This window comes from Physeter macrocephalus, chromosome 14 (genome assembly GCF_002837175.3).
Source record: "Physeter macrocephalus isolate SW-GA chromosome 14, ASM283717v5, whole genome shotgun sequence".
In the NCBI taxonomy this organism is placed as follows: domain Eukaryota; kingdom Metazoa; phylum Chordata; class Mammalia; order Artiodactyla; family Physeteridae; genus Physeter; species Physeter macrocephalus.
In genome coordinates, this window is record NC_041227.1 from 94594927 (window position 1) to 94618042 (window position 23116).

The following is a 23116-nucleotide window of genomic DNA, read 5'->3' on the forward strand; positions in this document are numbered from 1 at the left end:
GTGGAAGGCTGTTGTTGGTATATTGTGTGCAGACATGCTGTTTGCACAGTGTTCCTGTTAAGTGTTTGTGTTAAACAGAATATTTTTGTCAGTCCAGGAAGAGAAAGTGGAGTGTGTTCTTTCTTAAGTATTTTTCATCCACTTGCTTCCTCTTGTCCTAACGATTTGGTTAAGTGATATTTTCATCTCTCTCCGGCTGCCTTTGGCTCAAGTGTTAAAATGTCAGTGTTGCTTGGCTGGATGGACAGTTGCAAGCCATATATCAGTAACAACATATTTTAAAAAGTCCAGAGCCCAACACCATTTTTATCTGCATGTTGTAATGTAAAAAATAGGTCTCTGAAATAAAAGGCAGTGTTTTCTGCTTCTCTGTCTCCCTTCACCTCTCCCCTCCTCCCTTTGTTCTCTTGTTCCCCTCCCCCTTCTCTCTTCCAGTTCCATATTGAAAAGCTGCTTGTGCTGGGTGGATAATTAACGCAGAGCTATGGAGCAACAGGTCCCACTGGTGGCGACTAAATCTGAAGTAAATGTTAATGTCGTGCAGGTTCACATATATTAGTAGGCGAGGGAGATGAGTGAGGTTAGACTCCGATCAACCACACTGGTATATGACTTGAAATAGATCCTCTTAATTAGAGAGCCAAGAACCATGACAACTACCAACATCTTCCACCTGCAGCGGTGAGCTGCAGCCTCATTAGTGAATGAAAGAGGCATTCTGAATTAAAACTGGGCTCTGTCCTTGGGCTGTAAGTTGGGATCATCTGGCTCTGGGCTTTGAATCTTTGACACGGAGAGGTCTGTCAGTGCAGGCATTACAGTTAGCTGAGGGGTGTATGTTTGTGGTTTTCTCTTCGATGACTCCAGAAATAGACCAATCTAGACACCCTCTTCAGCAACAGAGATGCATCATTTGGATTTGTTTATGGAAGTTCAGATGCTAGAGTCCTGCTGCAGAGGTTGGCTTTAGGAGTTTTAGTTTGAAAAAATTAATGTCTTTGTCCAGCTTTTTAATTGGTTTGTGTGCAGATGTTACTGTTAACAGTTTATAGGCCCTCTCAGGCCTCACAGAGAGCCACACCAAACTCTGAGACGCATACTCTTCAGTTGTACAATCTCTGAAGATTTAGAGCTCTATTGTTATGAATTATTTTATAGCTAACAGTGTCTTCAAGATCGTAGTGGTTAAAACAAATAACAAGTTGGAGAGCAGTGAACAGTCACTTTCTGGCCAGGAATTGCAGGCCAGGGCTTTTTAACAAACGATCTGGAAGGAAACATCCATAGCCATGAAGATGGGAAGATATTCTGCAAGAGCGCCATGCTCACAGGGCACTCTCTTCTCTGCCGTGGAGAAGGGTGCCTGTCTCGCAGCACCGCAGGCCATATTCTTTTGAAGTCAGAAAATAAAATAAAGGCCCTTGGCCTGTTGGCTAAAGAGCTACCAGTTTTCCAAGGCAAGCCAGCTCACATACAGAAAATGACTCTTCCAGGGCTCACCTTCCTTCCCAGGACGTAGACAGTTCTCAGAAGGAATCTAAACGTTCAAATAGTATTGTGTGCTAGGTGGACTTTAATCTCTGTTCCCAGGGAAATGTCTCCACTTCCAGAACCTTCCTTTCATCGGGTAGGTTTTCAAAATACAGAAATATACCTTCTTCTAAAACTATAGTCTCCTCGTGAACACCTCAAGATTCTTAACTTCACCATCTTTAAAGGATCACTGCCTTAATTACCATTTGCTGAATAGCAGTTGTTGAGATGTGGAAAGAGTAGGGGAAAGGCCACCGTCACCTTCAGGTACCAAAAGACCAAAGTTCTGAGGTTCTGTGTTGAGTCTGGCATCCATGAGCTGTTGAGTTTTATATAGGTCTGTATGGCAAGAATCAGAATCAGTTTGTAGTTGATTATATGTGGTCTCATTACCAACTGTCCTTTTCACATTATGATCCCTGAGAGCAAGGGCCATTTCTGAAATCTCACCACTTAGCACATTGCCTAGCATAACATAGTGTCCAATAAATGCTTGAGTGGATGAATGACTCTGGTCCTCTCTCCCTAAAGGCCGTGTTTCTTGATGGGTTAGATCATAACTTGATTGCTTTGTGTCCTTCCTCTAGCATGGTACCTCCAGTGTGGCATTGGTTAGTAAGCAGTGAGAACTCAATAAATATTGACTAAAGGAGAGGGGAAAGCTCAACTCTGTGGTTGAGGAAGATACTGTGACGCATATTCCACTGTGTTCCCTAGAAATAAGAGAACTACCTAGAAATCAGATTGGGCTCAAGATTTGGAAGAACCAGGAAGCTGATTTTGGTTCTAATTCTGCTTTCTGACTCCATGGCTTTAGATAAGTCCATTTAGAGATACCTGTATGATGGGAGTAAGAATTAATTTTCACAGTATGATGGTGAAGATCAAGTAAGAACATCTGTGAAAACACTTTGTGAACTGTAATAGACTCGATGTAAAATGAGATTATCACTCTGCTATTTCTAAGCTTTAGCGATTAGGAAGCACATTGATGTCTTTACAAGCAGCACTGGCTCATTACAGTGTTTTCATGGTTTTTACTGCTGAGCAGCAGAAACTGATAATTTCAGCACTACCTGACTTTTAACTTTTAATGATTTCCTTTTGTAGAGGATGGCTCTCAGTACCCTGTCTTCATTGATATATGGGGATGAGAGGGAGCTGGAACAGAGCCATGTTTTTCTTGACAGGCATATCATGATTTAAAGATTCTGGCATGCATATAATTGTTTTGAAGTTCATACTTATGAGAACATGGTGGGGAAGGAGCTTTAAGATGGGTGGGTGAGGTGGGGAAGTCCTCAGAATGTGTATGTGAGTACCCCGAGGCTGCAGAATCTCCTTTCTCCCTGGAATCCTTTCTCTGTTGACAGTATTTCTCATATGGAACAAAATTAGTCTGTTTGCAGAACAGCATCTTCCAGAACTAGTTCCTGAGCTTATTACCCCAATGGCAGCCTGTCTTTCCTTGAGTCATTTCATGAATCCTTTTCCTCTAGATGTTTGAGTTGAAAAACTGCCTTCTAATTTTTGGCTGTGTTGGGTCTTCGTTGCTGTGTGGGTTTTCTCTAGTTGTGGCAGGCGGGGGGGCTACTCTTCCTTGCGGTGCGCAGGCTTCTCATTGTGGGCTTCTTGTTGCAGAGCATGGGTTCTAGGTGCGCGGGCTTCAGTAGTTGTGGTACGCGGGCTCAGTAGTTGTGGTACGCGGGCTCAGTAGTTGTGGTTCGCGGGCTCTAGAGCACAGGCTCAGTAGTTGTGGTGCACAGGCTTAGTTACTGCTGTGTGGGTTTTCTCTAGTTGTGGCAGGCGGGGGGGCTACTCTTCCTTGCGGTGCGCAGGCTTCTCATTGTGGGCTTCTTGTTGCAGAGCATGGGTTCTAGGTGCGCGGGCTTCAGTAGTTGTGGTACGCGGGCTCAGTAGTTGTGGTACGCGGGCTTAGTTGCTCTGCGGCCTGTGGGATGTTCCCGGACCAGGGCTCGAACCCACGTCCCCGGCATTGGCAGGCAGATTCTTAGCCACTGTGCCACCAGGGAAGTCCCACCATATTTTCATATTTATTTCAAGATGCATGTTCTGTCTCTAAGAAAGCAGCAAAATCCCAACAAGGCCTCACTCTTTTAAATGTTCTATGTTCATCCTGGAGACAACACTCTGACTTTCCTGCACGGCTCCCTAAACTCACAGCCTGAACTTTAGGGCAGACAAGAGGAGCCTGTGGCCATAATCTACAATTCTGAGAAAAGTGTGTTCTTCAGCATGGTATCTCTGAAAGTGATCCTTTAGAAAACAACCAGGAGCTACTTTTGAGAGCCTCTTAATACAGATTTTGAGCATTTTACCCCTGTGTTAAGAAAGAGAAATGATGAGGACACGGGGATGGGGATGGGTAAGCTGGGACAAAGTGAGAGAGTGGCATGTAGATATATACACTACCAAATGTAAAATAGATGGCTAGTGGGAAGCAGCCGCATAGCACAGGGCTCCGTGCTTTGTGACCACCTAGAGGGGTGGGAGGGAGGGAGATGCAAGAGGGAAGAGATACGGGGATATGTGTATATGTATAGCTGATTCACTTTGTTATAAAGCAGAAACTAACACACCATTGTAAAGCAATTATACTCCAATAAAGATGTTAAAGAAAAAAGAAAGAAAGAGAAATGAGAAAGGGTTTAAGTAGGTTACGGTATGAAATTCAAGCTTGCAAGTATGGACTTTGATGTCTTCTTATTGAAAACATAAGTAATTTCATGTGTGATTTAACCACCAAAACAAGTGTCTGCACATCCACATTGCCTTGCCTCATGACTTGGGCAGAGGGGGTTACATTCACTTCTTAGAAGCCCATTCTTTTAGTGTTCCCCAGTTCTTTAAAGTTTTATTGAGTGCCTACTATGTGCCGCCAGGCATAATGCAGAGTGTAGAGATACAAAGGTAAATGAGGCAGAGAAGGAGATTCGGGTACATAATATTTCACTGTAGTATGGCACAGAAGTGCTATAGGGAATCAGGGGCTGTCAGAGGAGTCTTCCCGGAGATAGTGCCTGACTTGAGCTCCAAAGGATAAGGCATTCACCAGGTGAAGGAGTGAGGGGAGGCTCAGCTTTTGTGGTTGTGGGTAGCAGAGAATGAGAATGAGCAGAGAAAGGGTTGAGAAACAGTGTGGACTGTGTAGGGAGCCACCAGACTGATGGAGCTGGGGAAGGGACAGGGTTCTGGCCTGCAGTGCTGAGGAGGTTGAACTTAAACCTCATGGGGTAAGGGCAATATTGAAGGGCTTTTTAATAAGGAAACTGATATGATCAGAATTGTGGCAGAATTATTCTGCCAGCAGGGTTGGAAATAGATTGAGGAAGGCAGGAAGGGTGGCCAGGGGGCCATTCACATCTTGGTAAAAGATCTAAGCCACTGCCACCTTGCCTCACCCTTCTGTACTTTACATGTTTGGTGTAGGGTATCTTGGTACAAAACACAAAGTCAGTAGGCAGATGAAAAGAAATGATGAAAAACAGAATGAGAAATGACAGCCTTTTCAGGATTAGTTTTAATATGACAGCTGCTGAAGCATAGCAGAGTCTGTAGGCCTTTGCAAATTACATGCATGCATTTCATTAGTTTGGATATGGCCTGTGCAGAAAAAATATACTGGAGAGAACTAGGGAAGACTTTACAGGTGACATTCACTTGTGGTCCTCCAGGGCTTGAAGACCTGTCCCAGTAGGCCAATGTGCCTCCAGTTTTATGCTTCCTGGTAAGGATCCTCCTGAGATTCCACCAAGGAAACAGAGGATAGGAAGCAATGAGCTGTGAGGGCTTGGTGGACATCCTGACACGTATGCTCAGGGCTCCAGGGACGCATTGGCAAAGTAGGAGCTAGGAAAATTTGTCAAGCCAAATGCTGTTTTAGGTAGAAACGGTAAAGCAGCCTAGCATTAAGGCCTGGGACTTAAGGGAGAGTCCTTATATATTCATAGTCCATATATATATATAATATTTTTTTATTTCTCATGTATTTTGAAAAAAAAAATTTCCTCCATACCATTCCAAGTAGGTGACTCCCAGGAACCAAATGTAGGCATTTCTTAAGAATAAATGTAGCCTTATTCTGTATAGCAGTGGTTTTCAAACTTTGGTATCGAGCGGAGTCACCAGGAGAACTTGTTAAACATGAATTGTGAGCCCCGCTCCCAGAATTTCTAATTCAGTAGGCCTGGAGTGAGGTCTCAGAATCAGAATTTGCATTTCTTCTTTTTTTTTAATTGAAATGTAGTTAATTTACAATGTGTTAGTTTCAAGTGTACAGCAAAGTGATTCAGTTATACATGTGGATACACACACACACACACACACACACACACACACACACACACACACACACATTCTTTTTCAGATTCTTTTCCGTTATAGGTTATTACAAGATGTTGAGTATAGTTCCCTGGACTATACAGTAGGTCCTTGTTGTTTACCTGTTTTATATATAGTACTGTGTATATTTTAATCCCAGACTCCTAATTTATCTTCCCCCTACCCCTCATCCCCCTATGCTATGCCCTTTAGTAACCATAAATTGGTTTTCTATGTCTGTAAGTCTTTTTCTGTTTTCTAAGTGAGTTCATTTATATCATCTTTTTTAGATTCCACATGTAAGTGATATAGGATATTTGTCTTTCTCTGTCTGACTTACTTCACTTAGCTGCAAATGGCATTATTTCATTCTTTTTTTATGGCTGAGTAATATTCCATTGTGTATATATATCACATTTTCTTTATCCATTCACCTGTAGATGAACATTTAGGTTGCTTCCATGTCTTGGCTATTGTAGATAGTGCTGCTGTGAACATTGGGGAGCGTGTTATCTTTTCGAACAGAATTTGCATTTCTAATAAGTTCTCAGATGATGCTGATGCTGCTGGTCTGGGGACCATACTTTGAGAACTACTGCTGTATAGACATTATAAATGTGACCCTCCTAAGAATTTAATAAAATTTCATATGGTTCTTGGTGTAACCTTAATGGAAATCAATGATCTGGAGGAGCAGTAAGGCCAGCCCTACACAGCTGTAATTTTGATACAGTATTGACTTACTGAGTGACTACTGTGTGTACAACCTCTATATTATAAAGATACAAAGAGGGAAGAGATCCAGTCCTTGTCTTGGTTCCTCTAATGAAAGAAGTGAGAGAATTGTTACGCAAGGGAAAGCTGAAGAAGGATGTCTGAGTAATCTGGGAAGAGCTCATGGAGGAGCTGTGTGCTCAGTTATCTGTCGCTGAATAACAAACTACCCCAAAACTCAGTGGCTTAAAATAGACACTAGTTATTATCTCTCACAAATCTGCATGTTGACTAGGCTCAGCTGGGTGGTTTTTCTGTACACATTGTTATCTGGACTGCAGTTATTTGGAGGCTCAACCAAGCTGGCATGACCCAAGATGACTCAGTCACATAGCAGGAGTTTGTGCTAGCTGTTGGCTTGGAGTTAACTGGAGTGCCTTAAGTCTCCTCCATGTGACCTCTCAGCATGAGAGCAGGGCTCTGAGCTGGAACATTGCAAGCATGTAAAAATGGAATCTGCAGGTCTCTTCAGACCCAGCCATGGAAGTTACAGCATTGTCACCTCTGCTGCATTCTTTTGGTCAAAACAACTCACAAGAGGGAATTCCCTGGTGGTCCAGTGGTTAGGACTCCACAGTTTCACTGCTGAGGGCGCAGGTTCAATCTCTGGTCAGGGAACTAGGATCCCATTGGCCGCTAGCTGTGGCCAAAAAAAAAAAAAAAAGAAGTCACAAGACAAGCTTAATTCAAGAGGAAGGAAATGGACTACTTCTGGGTGGAAGGAGTAGCAAAAAATTTATAGGCATCTTTAATCTACCATAGGCTGATTGAAGCAGGCCTTACAGGATGAATAGGATTTTGGTATGCATAGCTTTCAAGGGGAAGAGTTCTAGAGGAAGAAACAGCAAGTCTTCAGTTTAACTAGGAGAAAAAGAACCCGAAAGGGGCCTGGGAAGATGGAAGGAGACCATTTTACAGAGGGCTTTGAACAGCAGATGGAAGATCTTGGACTTACACAGGCAGGCTTTGAAAAGATGGTGGAGGACCTCTCTCTCAGTGGTTTTATTAGCATGGTGCAGAGTTTGGGAATGACTCTTCAAGCCTCCAAACTAGTTCATTATATCTTTCCCTGTAAGCCCAGTGTTAACAGCTTTGGATTTGGCTTCTCTTTCTAAGATACGGGAAGGGATGCTTACTCCTTAGGTTATTGTAAATGATGCCAAGTAAGCATTTTGAAGGATAAAAGAACCCAAGCAGTGCTGCAGGACTGGCCAGAATAGGAGTTGAGGGACATGCAGCTTTGGGTCAGACCTAGTTAGGCTTTTCCCTGCTGCATTAGTTAGTTACTTAGTCTTGCCCTTGTCTTTTCCCCACAGTAACCCTCCACTGAGTGAAGAGATGTTGCCTCCTGGGGAGTGGATGTGTCACCGGTGCACTGTTCGCCGAAAGGTAATAATGCTGCTTTCTGAAGGCTTTGCTCAGGATGCCAGATCTAGAGCACTGATATTCTAGAGCTAAGACGGCTTGGCCCTGAAGGCATTTTTGTCCCTTCTTCTTGTCTCTTCCAGCCCTGGAATCACCCTCACACTCCCCATGGTGACTGTTTAGAATCCAGTAGGGCCTAAAATCCAAACATGGGCTGCTGAAATGGGCAGAAAAGGTGTGTGAATTTACTGGGCCATGTTCATTCACTAGTGACAGGAGTAGTCTGAGCTCCTTGTAGACCTCCTGATAAGTGGCCTGAATGTGGCAGCCATATCCAGTGGCTGAAAGAGGCTGAAGAGGAAGGCTGCTTCTCCAGCTTGATAGAAAAAGGATTCCCCGCACCCCAAGGCAAATAAGTTGCTGGTATCCAGAAGCTTGGCCAGGTGTATGGGGTGGAGAGGACTTGGACCCACTTGTACCCCAGGTTGCCTAACCTTTCTTTAGCTCCTTTCCCTCAGCTTTGATAATTCAGTACTGGCTTTGAGAACATAATTTTCTACTTTGAGAACTTCTGTGGGGTACGAAAGCTAAATGCTCCCTTATCAAAAAAGGAAGTAGATGTGCTTCCACCCAGATTATGAGAGACCCAATCCTCAAATTATGGGCTGTGGATTCGAATTTGTCTATGAATTGTAAACCACTCCCTACCCTCCACCCCACACTAATTATATACCAAGCAACTTTCCTTTGTTGTGACGTCACCTCTTTTCCTGGCCCCTCAACATGATGTCACCATGAATGATTACTTCCTTGGTTGCAGAAACAGGATGAGATGATTCAGAGATTGTGGTTTATGTGTGTAACAGTTTTCAGCCTTTAAGAAGAAGGTAAACAATTAGGCAGACCTTATTCTTCAGTGTATGCATAGGGTTCTTATTAAAGCAAGCCAAGGCCAAGTCAACCACCTAACCACAGCTGTAGTTTAATATCTCTTGAAGGCCACAAAGCAGGGTGTCCTCCAGCTTGTCTTCTTCCCAAGATCTCTACCTGTGTGTCCCCAGCTAGATTAGAGTGGGGCCAGTTAGAGGCACCTGCCAGCCAGGAGGCCTTTCAGAAACTTGCCACTCAAAGAAGCTGGACTTGAAAGGGTTGGGAACAGCTGTGGCGGAAGAGATGAAGGCAGGAAAAGAGGGTGAAGAAGAGGAACTAATATCGTTTTAGTGCTCATCATAGCTGGGTTTTTACACGTGTTATCTCATTTAGCCCATACAGCCAACTATGGGTACTGGTGGCATATTCTCCTTTTTTTTTTTTTCTCTCCCTTTTTAAAAGGAAGAAACTGAGGTTCACAATTGTAGAACTTACCCAAGTACTCAAAGGAATGGACACAGCCAAGATTTGAACCAAATTCTGTTTCGCTCCAAAGCCCTATTACTTCTTCATCAGTTTTCTGGAAACAGAGCTACTTTCTGGGGATTATATTTCAGTATGCCTTTTTCTACAGAGTGTGCTTTTCCTGAAATGCCACTCTGACCTGCTCTCAGCTGCCTACCAGTGCCAGATCTGCCTTTTGCACCATCACCTCTACAGCCCTCTGGCCTCCTGCAGTTACAGTGAAGTGGATTGAAATGGTACATCCTGTGGGCCTCATCAACCTCTGATGTTCAGGTCTTATTCCTAGTGGAGGCTAGATCTTCCCCCAACTCAGAGCCATCCCTTTCATATATGTGATGCTCTTTATCTCTACTGTATCCCTGAGAGGAGGAGAAGAAAGGTCTTACTAGTCTCACTTTACACATAGAGAAATTCCTGCCCTCCGGCCTGAATCACCTAAGGTCATAGGGAATCAGTGGCAGAACTGGGACAAGATCCCAGGTCTCCTGACTGGAGACCAGTGCTAAACCTTCATTTGACCACTCTATTTGGAGCCCTGGAGGAAAATGTATTATCAGTCATTCAGTCCTACTCTGTACACTTAATCTTCTTCCATGTCCCTACCTTTCCATTCAAAAAGTGTCACTGTCAGAGTTCTAGTTAAACTTGAGACATTGAAAGCCGCCGTTCTTGGACGCCATGATTGCTGGATCACTGCCCTCCACACACCACCCTTCCACCTGGTGTGGCTGCCTTGCAAGTCAGCACCCAACCTCCCTGGACAGGGAGCTCTGCCTGTTTTACTTTTTACCTTTGCTTCTGCAGGTTTTTCTGTATTTTGAGCAAAGTTCTTAAAACCATTCAGGGCACTCCGAGGCAAACAACAGTGCTGTCCTTGATTCTCTACGTTATTCTCACTGTCCTCACTTAGTCTAAGTTTATTCTCACTGAATTAACGTTTTATCCCTTTACCACCCCCACCACCTGGTGTACAGATACTGTGTATCATATGATGTGTGGTTTGTAAAATTGTTTCTAACTTTTGTACTTTTTGGTGATTCCCTGCTGCAGTGGTTTTGCCAGCTTTAGTTTAGTTCAGCTATAGTTTTGTCAACTTTAACAGCCCAACGTTCCAAGTCCCCAGGTGGATGAGTCTCTGATGTTAGAGACTTCCATAATTTTGGTTAGTGGTCTAGCAGGACTTTGTAGCATCCATCTCTTTCTATTTTGTGTCACTTTGTGTGATGGGCCCACCTGTTTATTTGCACAGAAACGAGAGCAGAAAAAGGAGCTGGGCCACGTCAATGGACTGGTGGACAAATCTGGCAAACGGACTACATCCCCCAGCAGCGACACTGACTTGTTGGACAGATCAGCTAGCAAAACTGAACTCAAGGCCATTGCCCATGCCCGGATCCTGGAAAGGAGAGCCAGCCGGCCTGGCACGCCCACATCCAATGCCAGCACAGAGACCCCCACCTCTGAGCAGAATGATGTCGACGAGGACATCATCGACGTGGACGAGGAGCCAGTGGCAGCAGAGCCGGACTACGTGCAGCCCCAGCTAAGGCGCCCCTTTGAGCTGCTGATTGCTGCCGCCATGGAGCGGAACCCCACCCAATTTCAGTTGCCCAATGAACTGACTTGTACCACTGCACTACCAGGTTAGCCAGACTGTCATATCCTCTCCCCTACCGCGGCTTCCCCAAAGGACTCTTGTCCAACCAAAGGGCTGTGCAGCCTGTGAGGTCACTGTCCGTGTAACCACTGTCTCAGGTTCCTGTTCTTGGTTCGAGATCTTTGCAGGTTTACAATGCTTACTCAGTTTTCTGTTTTCTACCCTTCCTAGTATCACTTAAAAAAAAAAAAAAAAAAAAAAGGTAATACATAGAAATAGTTCAAAAATCAAAAAATGTAAAAAGGGTTACAATGAAAAATTTCACACCCATCCCTGTCTGCCATTTGCCTAGTTTCTACATTCCTACCTCTCACAGATAACCAGTGTTTGGTTCTTATGTATCTCCTAGAATTTCTTTATATAGATGTACCATAATTTACTTAACCAATTTCCTATTAATGGAAATTCTGGTTGTGCTTAATCTGTGTTACCACAGATACTGTTTCAACAAATAATTTTGTAAATACGTCATTGTATACATGTGAGTGTATACATGTGAGTGTATCGGTAGGATAAGTAGGATAAATTACTAATACTAGAATTGCTGGGTCAAAACTATGCATTTATATTGTTTTTAAACTATGCACTTGTAGTTTTGATGTATATTATAAATTGCCCTCCAGTCCCCTTTTTTTTTAAATCAACTCATGGCTTCTACTTGATACCACAAAGCATCTAGATCTTATTTTCTTCCCAGAGAAAGTGAAATTGGCAGGCTTAAGAAACCTGCTGGTCAGTAGGATGCATACAGACTCACAGCTTTTCTGCTTTCTATAAAAATGCAGTAAAATTATACTCTTTTCCTCAGCCGCCTTCACAGAATAGTCTTTCTTGACCATTTGACCTGGGTATTTCTATTTCTCAAGTCACCAGTATCTTAACCTAGGTTTCTGACCACTTCATGTCTGCAAAACATTTAGATGTGTTTCTGCCATAGAACAAGTGACTTGTGATCTTAGTTCTGACTTATATCTCCCTTTTCCTCCTTTCTCATTCTTTTTCTCACTTGAAACCAGCCCCGGGGACCTCAGAAAGAGATGCATGTCCAGGCCATGACACATACTTTTACTGAGACCTGTTCCTCGGACTTACTGTTGTTTCCATATCCCGAACTAGGAACTCTCCATCCAGGGAAAATTCAACACCACCAATTTCTCTTCTAGGTTCTAGCAAGAGGAGAAGAAAGGAGGAAACCACAGGGAAAAACGTTAAGAAGACACAGCATGAGTTAGATCACAATGGTCTTGTTCCCTTACCAGTCAAAGTCTGTTTCACGTGTAACAGGTATTTTTCTTCCATAGCAAGAGGCTCTTCCTCATATTTAGCAAATGTTTTTTCTCTCTTCTATTGTCTCTTCCAAACCATGTGTGTTAAATATAGATAACCCATATTCTGATGGTGTGAGTACAAAGAGACTGAGTGACTAATTGACCAGAGCCTTGAATGTTGTAACAAAAAATTCTTGAAGAATCACGGTGTAGAAGTACTGTAAACCGTGTTTATAGAGGCTAGAACGAGAGGAGTTGGACTTAAAATGAAGCATGAGATATTTAGACTGGCTAGCAGGAAGAACTGTGGCCAGCAGAGACACACATCCCTGGAAAAGGCAAATGATTTTTAAAGCACTAAAGATGAATTTTAAAGTAGTACAAATATCCATACTAGCTGGTATGCATCAGACTGGATGACTTCCAAAAGCCTCTAGGCTGCCCCAGTTGTAGCTTCCCTGGGACGCTGGTTTCCTTCAAATAGGATCTCCTCAGTGACAGGAACCAGCTGCTTCAGTTACTGAAGCTGGACTTGCTGGCTTGGATGTGTTAGAAGGGCAGGATAGCAGGAGAAAATAGCTATCAAAAAGAAATGTTCCACAGCAAAAGCTATAGGGAACCAGATAGTAGAGCAGCAGAACTCTGAGCCACACCCAAACTGTGTCTCCAGAATAGCTTAAGGACTCACTGAGTATCGTAGTTACAAATCATAATTGGCATTAGCTTACTTGCCCTCCCTTGATCTATGCTTACACGAATACATTACAAAATCATTTCTCCAGCACAACTCTCTGGTTGTCAGTTTTGCTGAGTGCTTCATGTGGAAGAGGAATCTTTTCCTCTTGTAGTATAAGACTCTGGAAAGGTTGCTAGTGGTTTTTTTTGTTTGTTTGTTTTTTAACTGAGGTAGTTGCTTTCTTTTAAGGAGTAGAAAGATCAGAGCAGGGTTGGCTGTCTTCCCCCAGTGGGTACCAAGCATTGATCATTCCTGCTGTGACAACCACTTTAGCTCTACTCCAAAAAAATTCACTTCTCTACATTCCTCTTAGAAGAGAGAATAATGAGGAGCCTGGTGGTAGCCCCCAACTTCATCCATCTTCCTAATGGTGAATGTAACGGGATTATTGGGGAGGAAGGAGGGTGTGGGAGAATGTTAGGATTAAGGAAGGGAAGCTGTTCCACAGTGCACAGTTTGTTTGAATTCTCCCACCTTGCCATAGAAATGGCTTATATCTCTCTTTTGCAGGAGTTGTCGCGTGGCCCCTCTTATCCAGTGTGACTATTGCCCCCTCCTGTTCCACATGGACTGCCTCGAGCCACCGCTCACTGCCATGCCCCTGGGCAGATGGATGTGTCCGAATCACATCGAGCATGTGGTGGTAAGCGCAGCAGTGTCCTTCAGTCCTCTGTGGGCACAGCTGGGGCATGGACTGATTCAGTGGAAAGCATAGTATCGTCAGCTTTGTACCAGAGTTCACTTTAATCTCTCAGACGCTGGTTTCTGCAAACCATCCTACTCAGTTCTGATTACTTTGACATGCCTCAGCTGTGCATTTAGCCTTTTCCCGCAATGCCTTGTTTCAGTCGCATGGACAGACTTAACCCACTAGCGCTTGGTTGTTCGTGAATAATTTCCTCTGTAATGAATTCAGCAGTTGGTTTTACAGCCCTAAAAGGGGGAGTGCATTAGACCCAACCTTATGCAAATAAATGCTCTTCCATATCGTCTTGCTTCTTGTTTTTAGAGGGAACAAACTAAGGAAATTCTAAAATATTTATTCTCGTAGCACTGGCTGTTAACTGCCCAGTAACTTTGGAGAACTGAAGAATTGACACAGATAACAGTATTCCAGGCAGTCAAACACTTATTGAACACCTTATGTGTCCTATGCACCAAATGAGGCTCTTGCCCTTCTCTTCTTTCTTTACAAAGACCTTGTCATGGCACATAATAGGTGTTCAGTAAGTAAGTTGTTGAATGAATGAATGAATGGTATGAGGGTGCTATTATCTTATCTCCCAGGAGGTTTGGTTACATTTTCCAGACTGCTTCCCTGGGCTAGAATAGAACTGTAATTTGCTATCTCCAAAAGAGATTTAGGACATTTCCTGATAGGCACGGTCACTCAGAAGGTTGAATGGGAGAGGGCCTCAGGCGGAGCAGCTCCCTTATAAGAGCAGCCTTTCCAAATTAAAAGGGTAATTGCTTAAGACATTGTCCATCAGATGATGGTAACCATGGAATGACTGCTTGCCTTCAGCATGACAGTGTGCTGTCCACTTTGCACCGAGAGGAACTTCAGTTATAGACTTGCACATAGGGAGAAAAGGTTTGTTTGGCCCTCTTCATTTGACTAATGCCACTCAGAAAAGTTTACGTAAGAGGAAGCCTCCCTGCGAGGCTCAGTGGTCTTGTTTTGCCTCTTGCTGAACCAGAAAAAACCAACCATGAGCAGGCAATCCAAATATGAATCTGTAAGAGCAGCTTTCCATCAGATGAGAAATTATTAATTGGGTGACTTTTTATTAGCCACTTAGGGGTTTTTCGTAATGTACTAGGTAGGAAGCTGCCACATAGATCCTTTTTTCTTTTTTCTTTTTTTTTTTTTTTTTTAACATTTATTTATTTGGCTGCATCGGGTGTTAGTTGTGGCAGGCTGGCTCTAGAGCGCGCAGGCTTAGTTGCCCCACGGCATGTGGGATCTTAGTTCCCCCACCAGGGATGGAACCCGCGTCCCCTACATTGGAAGGTGGGTTCTTAACCACTGGACCATCAGGGAAGTCCCCTTTTCTTTTAATTAATGTGTAGGGGACCAGATGTAGAAGAGGAAAAGAGGCATCATTTCTTTATGCCTTGTCTATGCAGCTGCACAAACTTTTCTTCCCTCCTTATGGCCTCTGAGAGCAGTCCAAGGTTTTCTGCCTGCTGTAGAGCAAGGCTCTGGTATCCAGACGGGTTCACTAATGTTCCCTAGTACCGTGGAGGAGGAATAGGGCAGGAGACACAGTATTCTGGTGCTGATCTCACCTGTCAGCCAAGCTCCCATACAGGAAACCGTCTTGCTTCTGGTGGGAGAAAATCCCTTGCTAGGAAGGGAGTCTGGAGCGCTCTAGGGCCCAGGCCTGCATCTCCTCTGAACCCTATACGCTGGATAGACGACTGTCAGAGGCTGAATTTGGAAGGGCACTTCTTGGCTAATTCCCTATTCTTGTACCCCTCAAGCCTCCCCAGGGAGTAGGAACTAGGCTGGACTGGGCAGGGTTAAGGGAGAACGTCTCATCCATGTTCCCTGGCCCTCTGACGGGAGTGTTGACATACCAGCGCCTGACAGAAGGAGCCCATTTGGCCCAGGGCTTCCTGTTTTTTAAAAGTAGAGAATAGAGTTAATTGGGAGGGGGATGCATTCTGAACTTCACTGCAGGAGTGTGTCTGCTCTGTCCCTAGCTGAACCAGAAGAACATGACGCTGAGCAATCGGTGCCAGGTGTTTGACCGTTTCCAGGACACCATTTCGCAGCACGTTGTCAAAGTGGACTTCCTGAACCGAATCCACAAGAAGCACCCTCCTAACCGCCGCGTGCTCCAGTCAGTCAAAAGAAGAAGCTTGAAGGTGAGTCGCAACCTGGTGCAGGCAGGATGGTGGTCTCCGATTGCCTTCCTGGGGTAGACAGAGGATCATGGTCCCAGTTTTACAGATGGGGAGACTGAAGCCCCTGAGATCTGTCTGTGGTGTCTTGGCAAGTAATGAATGTGACCATCATTTTAATACTTGGGGATGGTGGTCAGGAAACCCCCAAGTGGGCCTTCAAACTCGGCCAGGTTTCTAGTTCTCCTGAGGATAAGTGCCCTTTAGCCCCTCCCACCATACTTAGGTGTGCTCTGCTTTTACTGCCCCTTGCCTGGCACTCATTCCATCTGTTTCTGTTAGATGGCCCCTTTCCCACAGCTGTCGGGTATGGGGAAGGTCGGGGTGATTAAGCAGAAGGCCTTACGGACGGTGAGGAACTATCCATTTTTCTGGGCTGCTGTTAATATATCACCAATACTCAAAACATTGTGACACTGGTACAACCTGACATTTGTATGCATTTGACAGCTGCTGAAGTATGTCCACAGAGATGGACGGGAGTATTTCCTTCATTGAAAAGTATTTGGTAGTATCGAGGCTCTCATAAACCGTTCAGTCTCATTCATTTAACCTAGAGAGCGCAACACTATATACCTGAATGTAAACTTGGTTTTTCTCTTTTGAAATAATCCTGCAGACAGTCCCATGCACCAATGGAAAACAGCAATTCTCAAATATGGCCACTTGGTGGCAGCCGCACTTTAAAATCACTCATCACACTTCCATTGGGTGTCAGCGCTAGCAAGATGTTAACTGTTGAAAATTGTATAACAGACTCTTAACTGTGTAAATATTTATGCGTCAGTAGAAACACCAGTTTTCCAAAGTTAAATTAAGGTATTTGCAGTTGAGGGTAGGGTATATTGGAGGTGACGTGCCTCATACCTTAAACGTCTAAGAGTAATCTCAGCTGTGTGATTCACCATGTGGATTCGGAAGAAAGCCTGGCTGCTGAAGTGAACAGGCCCGGAGGCCTTGATAAAATCCTGTTGTTTTATGATGCCCCCTCTCCCTTTTTAAATGTTTCCTTATTCTCGAGGAAAATCCAAGGGTATGAGTTGCCTGAAAAGCATTTTGTTCTTAGACAGTTTGAGAGTGAAATGAGGAATGTAGTACCAAAGGACAGTGGCAGAGAATTGCTCCAGCTCTGTTCTGGAACATTGGCCTTCATCCTTGATGTATGGCAGTGCAGGCAAAATCAACTGAGACCTTCATATCTTGTCTTTGTTATGGGTTCCTCTTCCCCCTACCCCTTCACTCTTCCCGAGGGCCAACCTTAGGCTAGCCCACTGCCCCATTCCTCCACTTCCGACTCCTGGGTGACCTCAGACAAGCCCATAGCCCCAGCCACCACTGTTAGTGGTGACGACTCTCAATTCCCTGTTCCTTGCCTTTCTCCTCGTATCTAGATGCATACCTGCCTGCCCATCCCACAGGCACCTCAGCCCCGGCCTGCCCAAGACCAAAAGTCTTCTGCCTCCAAACCTGCTCTTCCTCTTGTATCTCCTGTTTCAGTCAAGGACAGTGATCTCTACCCAGTCCCTCAAACCAAAGTTCAGCTCTTCTTTCCTTATCCTCTGTAAGGACTTGGTCACCAAATCTGTTGGTTTTCACATGTTTTCCAAGTCCACCTCCCCTACTTTTAGTTCCCCTTTGTCTGCCTGGAAGTTTGTCCTCAACTTCCAAGGCTCAGCTCAAATACTGCCTTCCTGTGAAATCTTCCCTAATCCCAACCTCCTGCCCCCCAGACAGAAAATAGTGCTCTCTGTTTTTTTTATAGCTCCTTAGACATGCCTGTCTTCTAGGACCCATTTACATTGTATTGTAATGTTTCTGTGCTTATCTCCCCACTAGACTGTGAGCTCCTTGGGGGCAAGGCTTAAGTTTTGTTCATCTCTGGATCCCTAGGACTTGGCATAGAGCCCAGACTCAGGAGGCGCTCAATAAATGTTGATTGAATGTATGAATGACTCTTTGCTTGTATGGCTCTTTCATTCATACGTGGTGTGATTCAGAGTGTGTCTTCTGTCTTTTTGCAACAAATAGGTCTTCAATTGTTTTGTGAGTCATGAATGAATGGCTGAAGAAAACTGACATTGATTGAATGCTTATCACGAGATAGGCCTCATGCTGAGCATTTCCACTGCGAATGTGACCTTATTTAACTTTTTATCTCTCAGATACTGCTCACTCATCTCTCAAATTTGATACTGATCAATAAGAGCCTAGAGTACCAATTTGAAGTCCTGTCCAGTGGCCGTCGTATACTTTTTAGGCCAAAGCAGAAGGCAGCATGCCAGAAGGCCTAGTTTCTGCAGCCCTTGGACCTTGATGAAGAAAAGTGGGAGACATGGCTGCTTTTTCCAGTTCTGTGCCTTCTCAGGCTAGTGTGTGTGTGTGTGTGTCAGAGTCAAAGAGATGGAGGTACAGAGCAGTAGCAGCCCACTGGGCCTCCTCGTCCTCGGTGGACACCCTAGTGGATGATTTCCCCTTGGGCGTCAGCACCACAGACAGAAGAGCATGGCCAGGACAGACTCCACTGGGCCTGTTGGCACTATCACCCTCTCCTTCCTCCTCCTATCTATCTATCCTGAACAGGTTCCCGATGCTATCAAATCTCAGTACCAGTTTCCACCCCCTCTCATTGCACCCGCGGCCATTCGGGACGGGGAGCTGATCTGCAATGGGATCCCTGAGGAATCACAGACGCACCTTTTGAACTCTGAGCACTTAGCCACCCAGGCAGAGCAGCAAGAGGTGAGTGAAGGCAGGGCCGGGATTGCAAGTCCAATCTTCCTTCCACCTCGCCGCAGCTGTTACTGGAAGTCATTCTCATCCCCATCTTCTGCAGCCCCACCCTCCCCCTCCCTGAGCCCCCCCCCACCACCCCGCCCCCTGAGTTGAATGTTCCAGGGAGAACCTCTGGCTCAGATCCTGAGGCAAGTAAGAGAACTACACAGTCACCTGGTCTGCTTCTCTCCATCAGTCCCCCAGTGTGCTGTGAGACGGGCAAATCTGTCTTGTAGAAACAGATCAGTAGGCCTATAGAGAAGTTAGGTGACAGTGCTGGACACACAGCAGGTGCTTGGGTGCTTGCTCAATATTGGTGACAAGGTGAGCCTTAGGGGCAGAGTCAGAACGGGAATCCCAAGCTCTGCTGACCAGGGTGTTGCCTGCCGAGTATACCAGCAAGCCTTGCCTGGGAATGGAAATGGAACCCTCTCAGGAGTCAAGCACACCCTCTCTGGGCATTCGCGATGGGACCTCGGAAACAGTGCTTGTCAGCTCTGCTGTAGCCCTGGCCGCTGTGGCAGGAAGGACCAGCGCCTCCCAGGCCTCTCACCCTCCTCTCCTCTCCTCTCCTTCCGTTGCAGTGGCTCTGTAGTGTTGTTGCGCTCCAGTGCAGCATATTGAAACATTTATCTGCTAAGCAGATGCCTTCGCATTGGGACTCTGAGCAGACAGAGAAGGCTGATATTAAGCCTGTTATTGTGACTGACAGCTCAATCACCAACTCCCTGCAAACAGCTGACAAGGCACCTACACCTTCCCACTACCCCTTGTCCTGCCCCTCAGGGCTTAGCACCCAGAATTCCCTGAGCTGCTCTCCACCCCACCAGCCCCCAACCCTAGAGGACATCAGCTGCAGTTCTTGTGCGGAAAAATCCAAGAAAGCCCCCTGTGGGACTGCCAACGGGCCAGTGAACACAGAGGTGAAAGCCAATGGCCCACACCTCTACAGCAGCCCCACTGATTCCACGGACCCCCGGCGACTTCCAGGCGCCAACACCCCCCTACCAGGCCTCTCACACCGGCAAGGCTGGCCTCGGCCCCTCACGCCACCAGCGGCTGGGGGGCTTCAGAACCACACCGTCGGCATCATTGTGAAGACAGAGAATGCCACTGGCCCCAGCTCTTGCCCCCAGAGGAGTTTGGTTCCTGTCCCAAGCCTACCCCCTTCCGTTCCCAGCTCTTGTGCCAGCATCGAGAACACCAGCACTTTGCAAAGAAAGACTGTCCAATCACAGATAGGACCTCCGTTGACAGATTCAAGGCCACTGGGCTCACCCCCAAATGCCACCCGGGTGCTCACTCCCCCCCAAGCAGCAGGAGATGGTATCTTGGCCACAGGAGCCAACCAACGATTCTGCTCACCAGCGCCATCGTCAGGTGAGTGCTGCTCAGCCTTTCATGCTCTTCCTGGCAAATAAGACTTAAGATTTTAAAAACACTTGTATCCCTGTAAATATGTCAGAGGACTTTGATGTCCGTATTATTTGTCCTCCCCCTGTTTCTATGATAGAAGAGAAAGTACATGTTAACTTGTCCCTATTTTGTAGGCGGGACTGCTTAGGCTCTGAAAGTGATTTCCTTAAGGTAACCTACCAAGTCAGTGCAGGATTCGAACTGTGGCCTGGGTCTTCTCACTCCACCTTCCCACACCTTCCAGGCTTAGTCTTCTGCCTGTTTTGTTCCTTCACCTTAGAGGAAAGCAGCATGCTCTCTGGAGCCACTGTGGTCAGCCTGAGGTTCTGGGTGATGGCTTCAGTGTTTCATGATCCACACCAGAAACTAGATCCACACCTGATCCAGATTCTCAGAGCTCATTTGAAGGAATTTCCACGTCAGGGAGTGCAGATGCCCGCAGAGGTTGGTCTGGCCCAAAAGCTTGCCCTCGGGCCACATTCCAAAAGGCAGTCCCTTAATCCATACTTGGCCTGGTGTAGACCTGCTCTTTCAGCTGTCCCCAGTCAGCATTCAGGACCTCAAGGTTGCTGACCCCAGCATCTGAACCAGGTTTCAGATGCTGCTGGAACCCCCTGTGGTCTCTCCCGTCTGAACTGAAGCTGGCCTCCTAGTCAGCTGGGAGTCTCGGTAACCAGGTGACTGTGACTTCTCTGCATGGGGGCCCCTGGTCCCAGGATGGCCCCTACTCTCAGGCTCTTTTCCTGTTCTGTTTATCTCTTAATACCAACCTGGATAGATTTTGCACCCTGTGAGTCCAACTTGAGTACGCAGGAATTGCAGAGGCAGGCACCACTTATCTGAGCGAGCAGAGGCAGCAGGGAGGTAGTTGTGGCCCAGCGAATGAAGCTATCCCACCACGTTCCCCAGAGCAGTAGGTTTCACTTGTTCTCGGTGCTCTGGAGACTCCTGCGTGCCCGGGTGCGTTGTCGTTCCAACTGCCCTTCCTCACCACACGTTTTTAGCTCTAGGAGTTCCAGAGCCTATGGGGTGAGAATCAAGAAGGGAACATCACCTTGGGTCCGAAATCCAGACCTGTCTCGGCAGTGGGGGATTGGACCGGTGGGTTTCCCTCAGGCGACGTAAGTAACAGTCTTCCTGCTCCGTCCCCAGATGGCAAGGTCAGCCCCGGCACGTTATCCATAGGAAGCGCTTTAACCGTACCCTCTTTCCCAGCCAACTCTACTGCCATGGTGGACCTCACCAACTCACTTCGAGCATTTATGGATGTCAATGGAGGTGAGTGAGTGAACTGCTGCTCTGCCACCAGCGGCTGTGGTGAAGGTGCTGCCCCTGTGCAGCATTCAGCTCATTGAAAAGGGGACAGAAGGGATGCCTGATCTCAGGGGGCTGGGAGGTGGGTAGGGGAGTGGGGTAGGAAAGAAAGCCCCTTCTCCTAGTTCTGCCTTATATACATGCATATACACATAATCAAAGACGAAGGGAGAGCAAAGCCAAGCTGAACCAGTGAGAAGAGAAGAAAATCACTTTAGGCAGATCATCTGGACTTGAAGAATAAAACCAGGAGGAGCCTTGCTCCCAAAGGAGGGATCTCATCTGTGAAAAATCCCCAGAGTCAGGGAGAACTGGGGCAGGTCTTGATCTCTGTGAACAGGGTGGATGGAAAATCCAAGCCTCAATGTCAGACATCTGGGCCCTCCCCCACAGGCAGGCAAGTGGTTTGTCTTGCTCCACTTTTTAGGACCGCTGTACCTAACATTAAGCTACCCCACTGCAGGAGGCATCTGCACAGGCTGCGTTGGCGTCTGTCTCTCACTGCAAATGGCTAGTGAGGTGCTCAGCTCCAGATCCTTGTACCACTTTGTACTCTGTGTTGTTTAAGGAAATCACTTGGCTGGATTTTAGGACTGCTGAAGTAATTGCTCTGTGATGCTCACCTACTTCCGCATTCCATTTCCTCCTCAGCAGCTTTTTAATCTTTCTCTTTGGTTAATAGAAATCGAGATAAATATGCTGGACGAGAAGCTGGTCAAGTTTCTGGCCTTGCAGAGAATACATCAGCTTTTCCCCTCCCGGGTCCAAGCTTCACCGGGCAGTGTCGGGGCACATCCGCTGGCTTCTGGAGGGCACCACACAGAAGGTGCGCATGCCCATATCTGCCACCACACCACACTGTTAGATCTACCCTCTGTGTGAGTGAACAGCCATCTCCTCTCCATGGAGAATCTCAGCTTTCAGTATCTCAGTCCTCCATGTATGCCTTTACTGGGCTTAATAAAATACCGTGGTTTCTTTTCTCAGAAAGCAGAAACAAGATGGCAACCACAGCTTTCAGATCAGACTCAGGAAAGTCTGCTGTAACTCTTTCATACGCGTCCTCTTTGAGACACAGAAAGCAGCTATGAGTGCCTTTGGGTATTTGTGGTGTGCTTTCTGCTCAATTGCTCTCAAATATTTGAGTTAGAAGAGTTTCCCAAAAGGTTAACTCTGCTTAGGATAGCCCTTCGAGCATTAGCCATTAAAAGCCTTGCTGCTTAGAAGGGGGTCCCCAAACCAGTAGCATCAGCATCGCCTAAGAGCTTGTTAGAAATGCAGAACTCAGGCCCCACCTCAGACCTACGGAATCAGAATCTGCATTTTAACAAGAACCCTAGGTGATTCATATTCAAAATTAGAGAAGCATTGATCTGTGCCTTCTGGGTTTTTTTGCACAGCCTCCCTATAGTATCAGTTGGTATATCCCTGATAAACCAACAAGCAGCCCAGATGCTTCAAGTACTATCATCCTTGAACTATATGGTCATCTTCAAAGATGGTCCTTCTTGGGGCTTCCCTGGTGGCGCAGTGGTCGAGAGTTCGCCTGCCGATGCAGGGGACGCGGGTTCGCGCCCCGGTCCGGGAGGATCCCACGTGCCGCGGAGCGGCTGGGCCCGTGAGCCGTGGCCGCTG

The 23116-nt window shown here is 46.1% G+C and overlaps 1 protein-coding gene across 2 annotated transcripts in view; it reads left to right on the forward strand.

The window, feature by feature from the left end:
- Positions 1–458: 458 nt before the first annotated feature.
- Positions 459–23116, forward strand: part of PHF12 (PHD finger protein 12) — a 26250-nt gene continuing 3592 nt past the window's right edge. Inside the window, exons 1-10 of one of the 2 annotated variants that reach the window (XM_028498876.2) lie at positions 459–523; positions 7965–8037; positions 10658–11051; positions 12229–12349; positions 13580–13712; positions 15779–15943; positions 18560–18718; positions 19336–20131; positions 21320–21445; positions 22164–22307. In XM_028498876.2, coding sequence (XP_028354677.1) covers positions 7987–8037; positions 10658–11051; positions 12229–12349; positions 13580–13712; positions 15779–15943; positions 18560–18718; positions 19336–20131; positions 21320–21445; positions 22164–22307 — 2089 coding nt within the window. In that variant the 5' untranslated portion in view covers positions 459–523; positions 7965–7986. Of the gene's footprint in view, positions 524–7906; positions 8038–10657; positions 11052–12228; positions 12350–13579; positions 13713–15778; positions 15944–18559; positions 18719–19335; positions 20132–21171; positions 21197–21319; positions 21446–22163; positions 22308–23116 lie in introns of those variants that run through there. The other variant, XR_003682872.2, reaches the window with a different exon arrangement.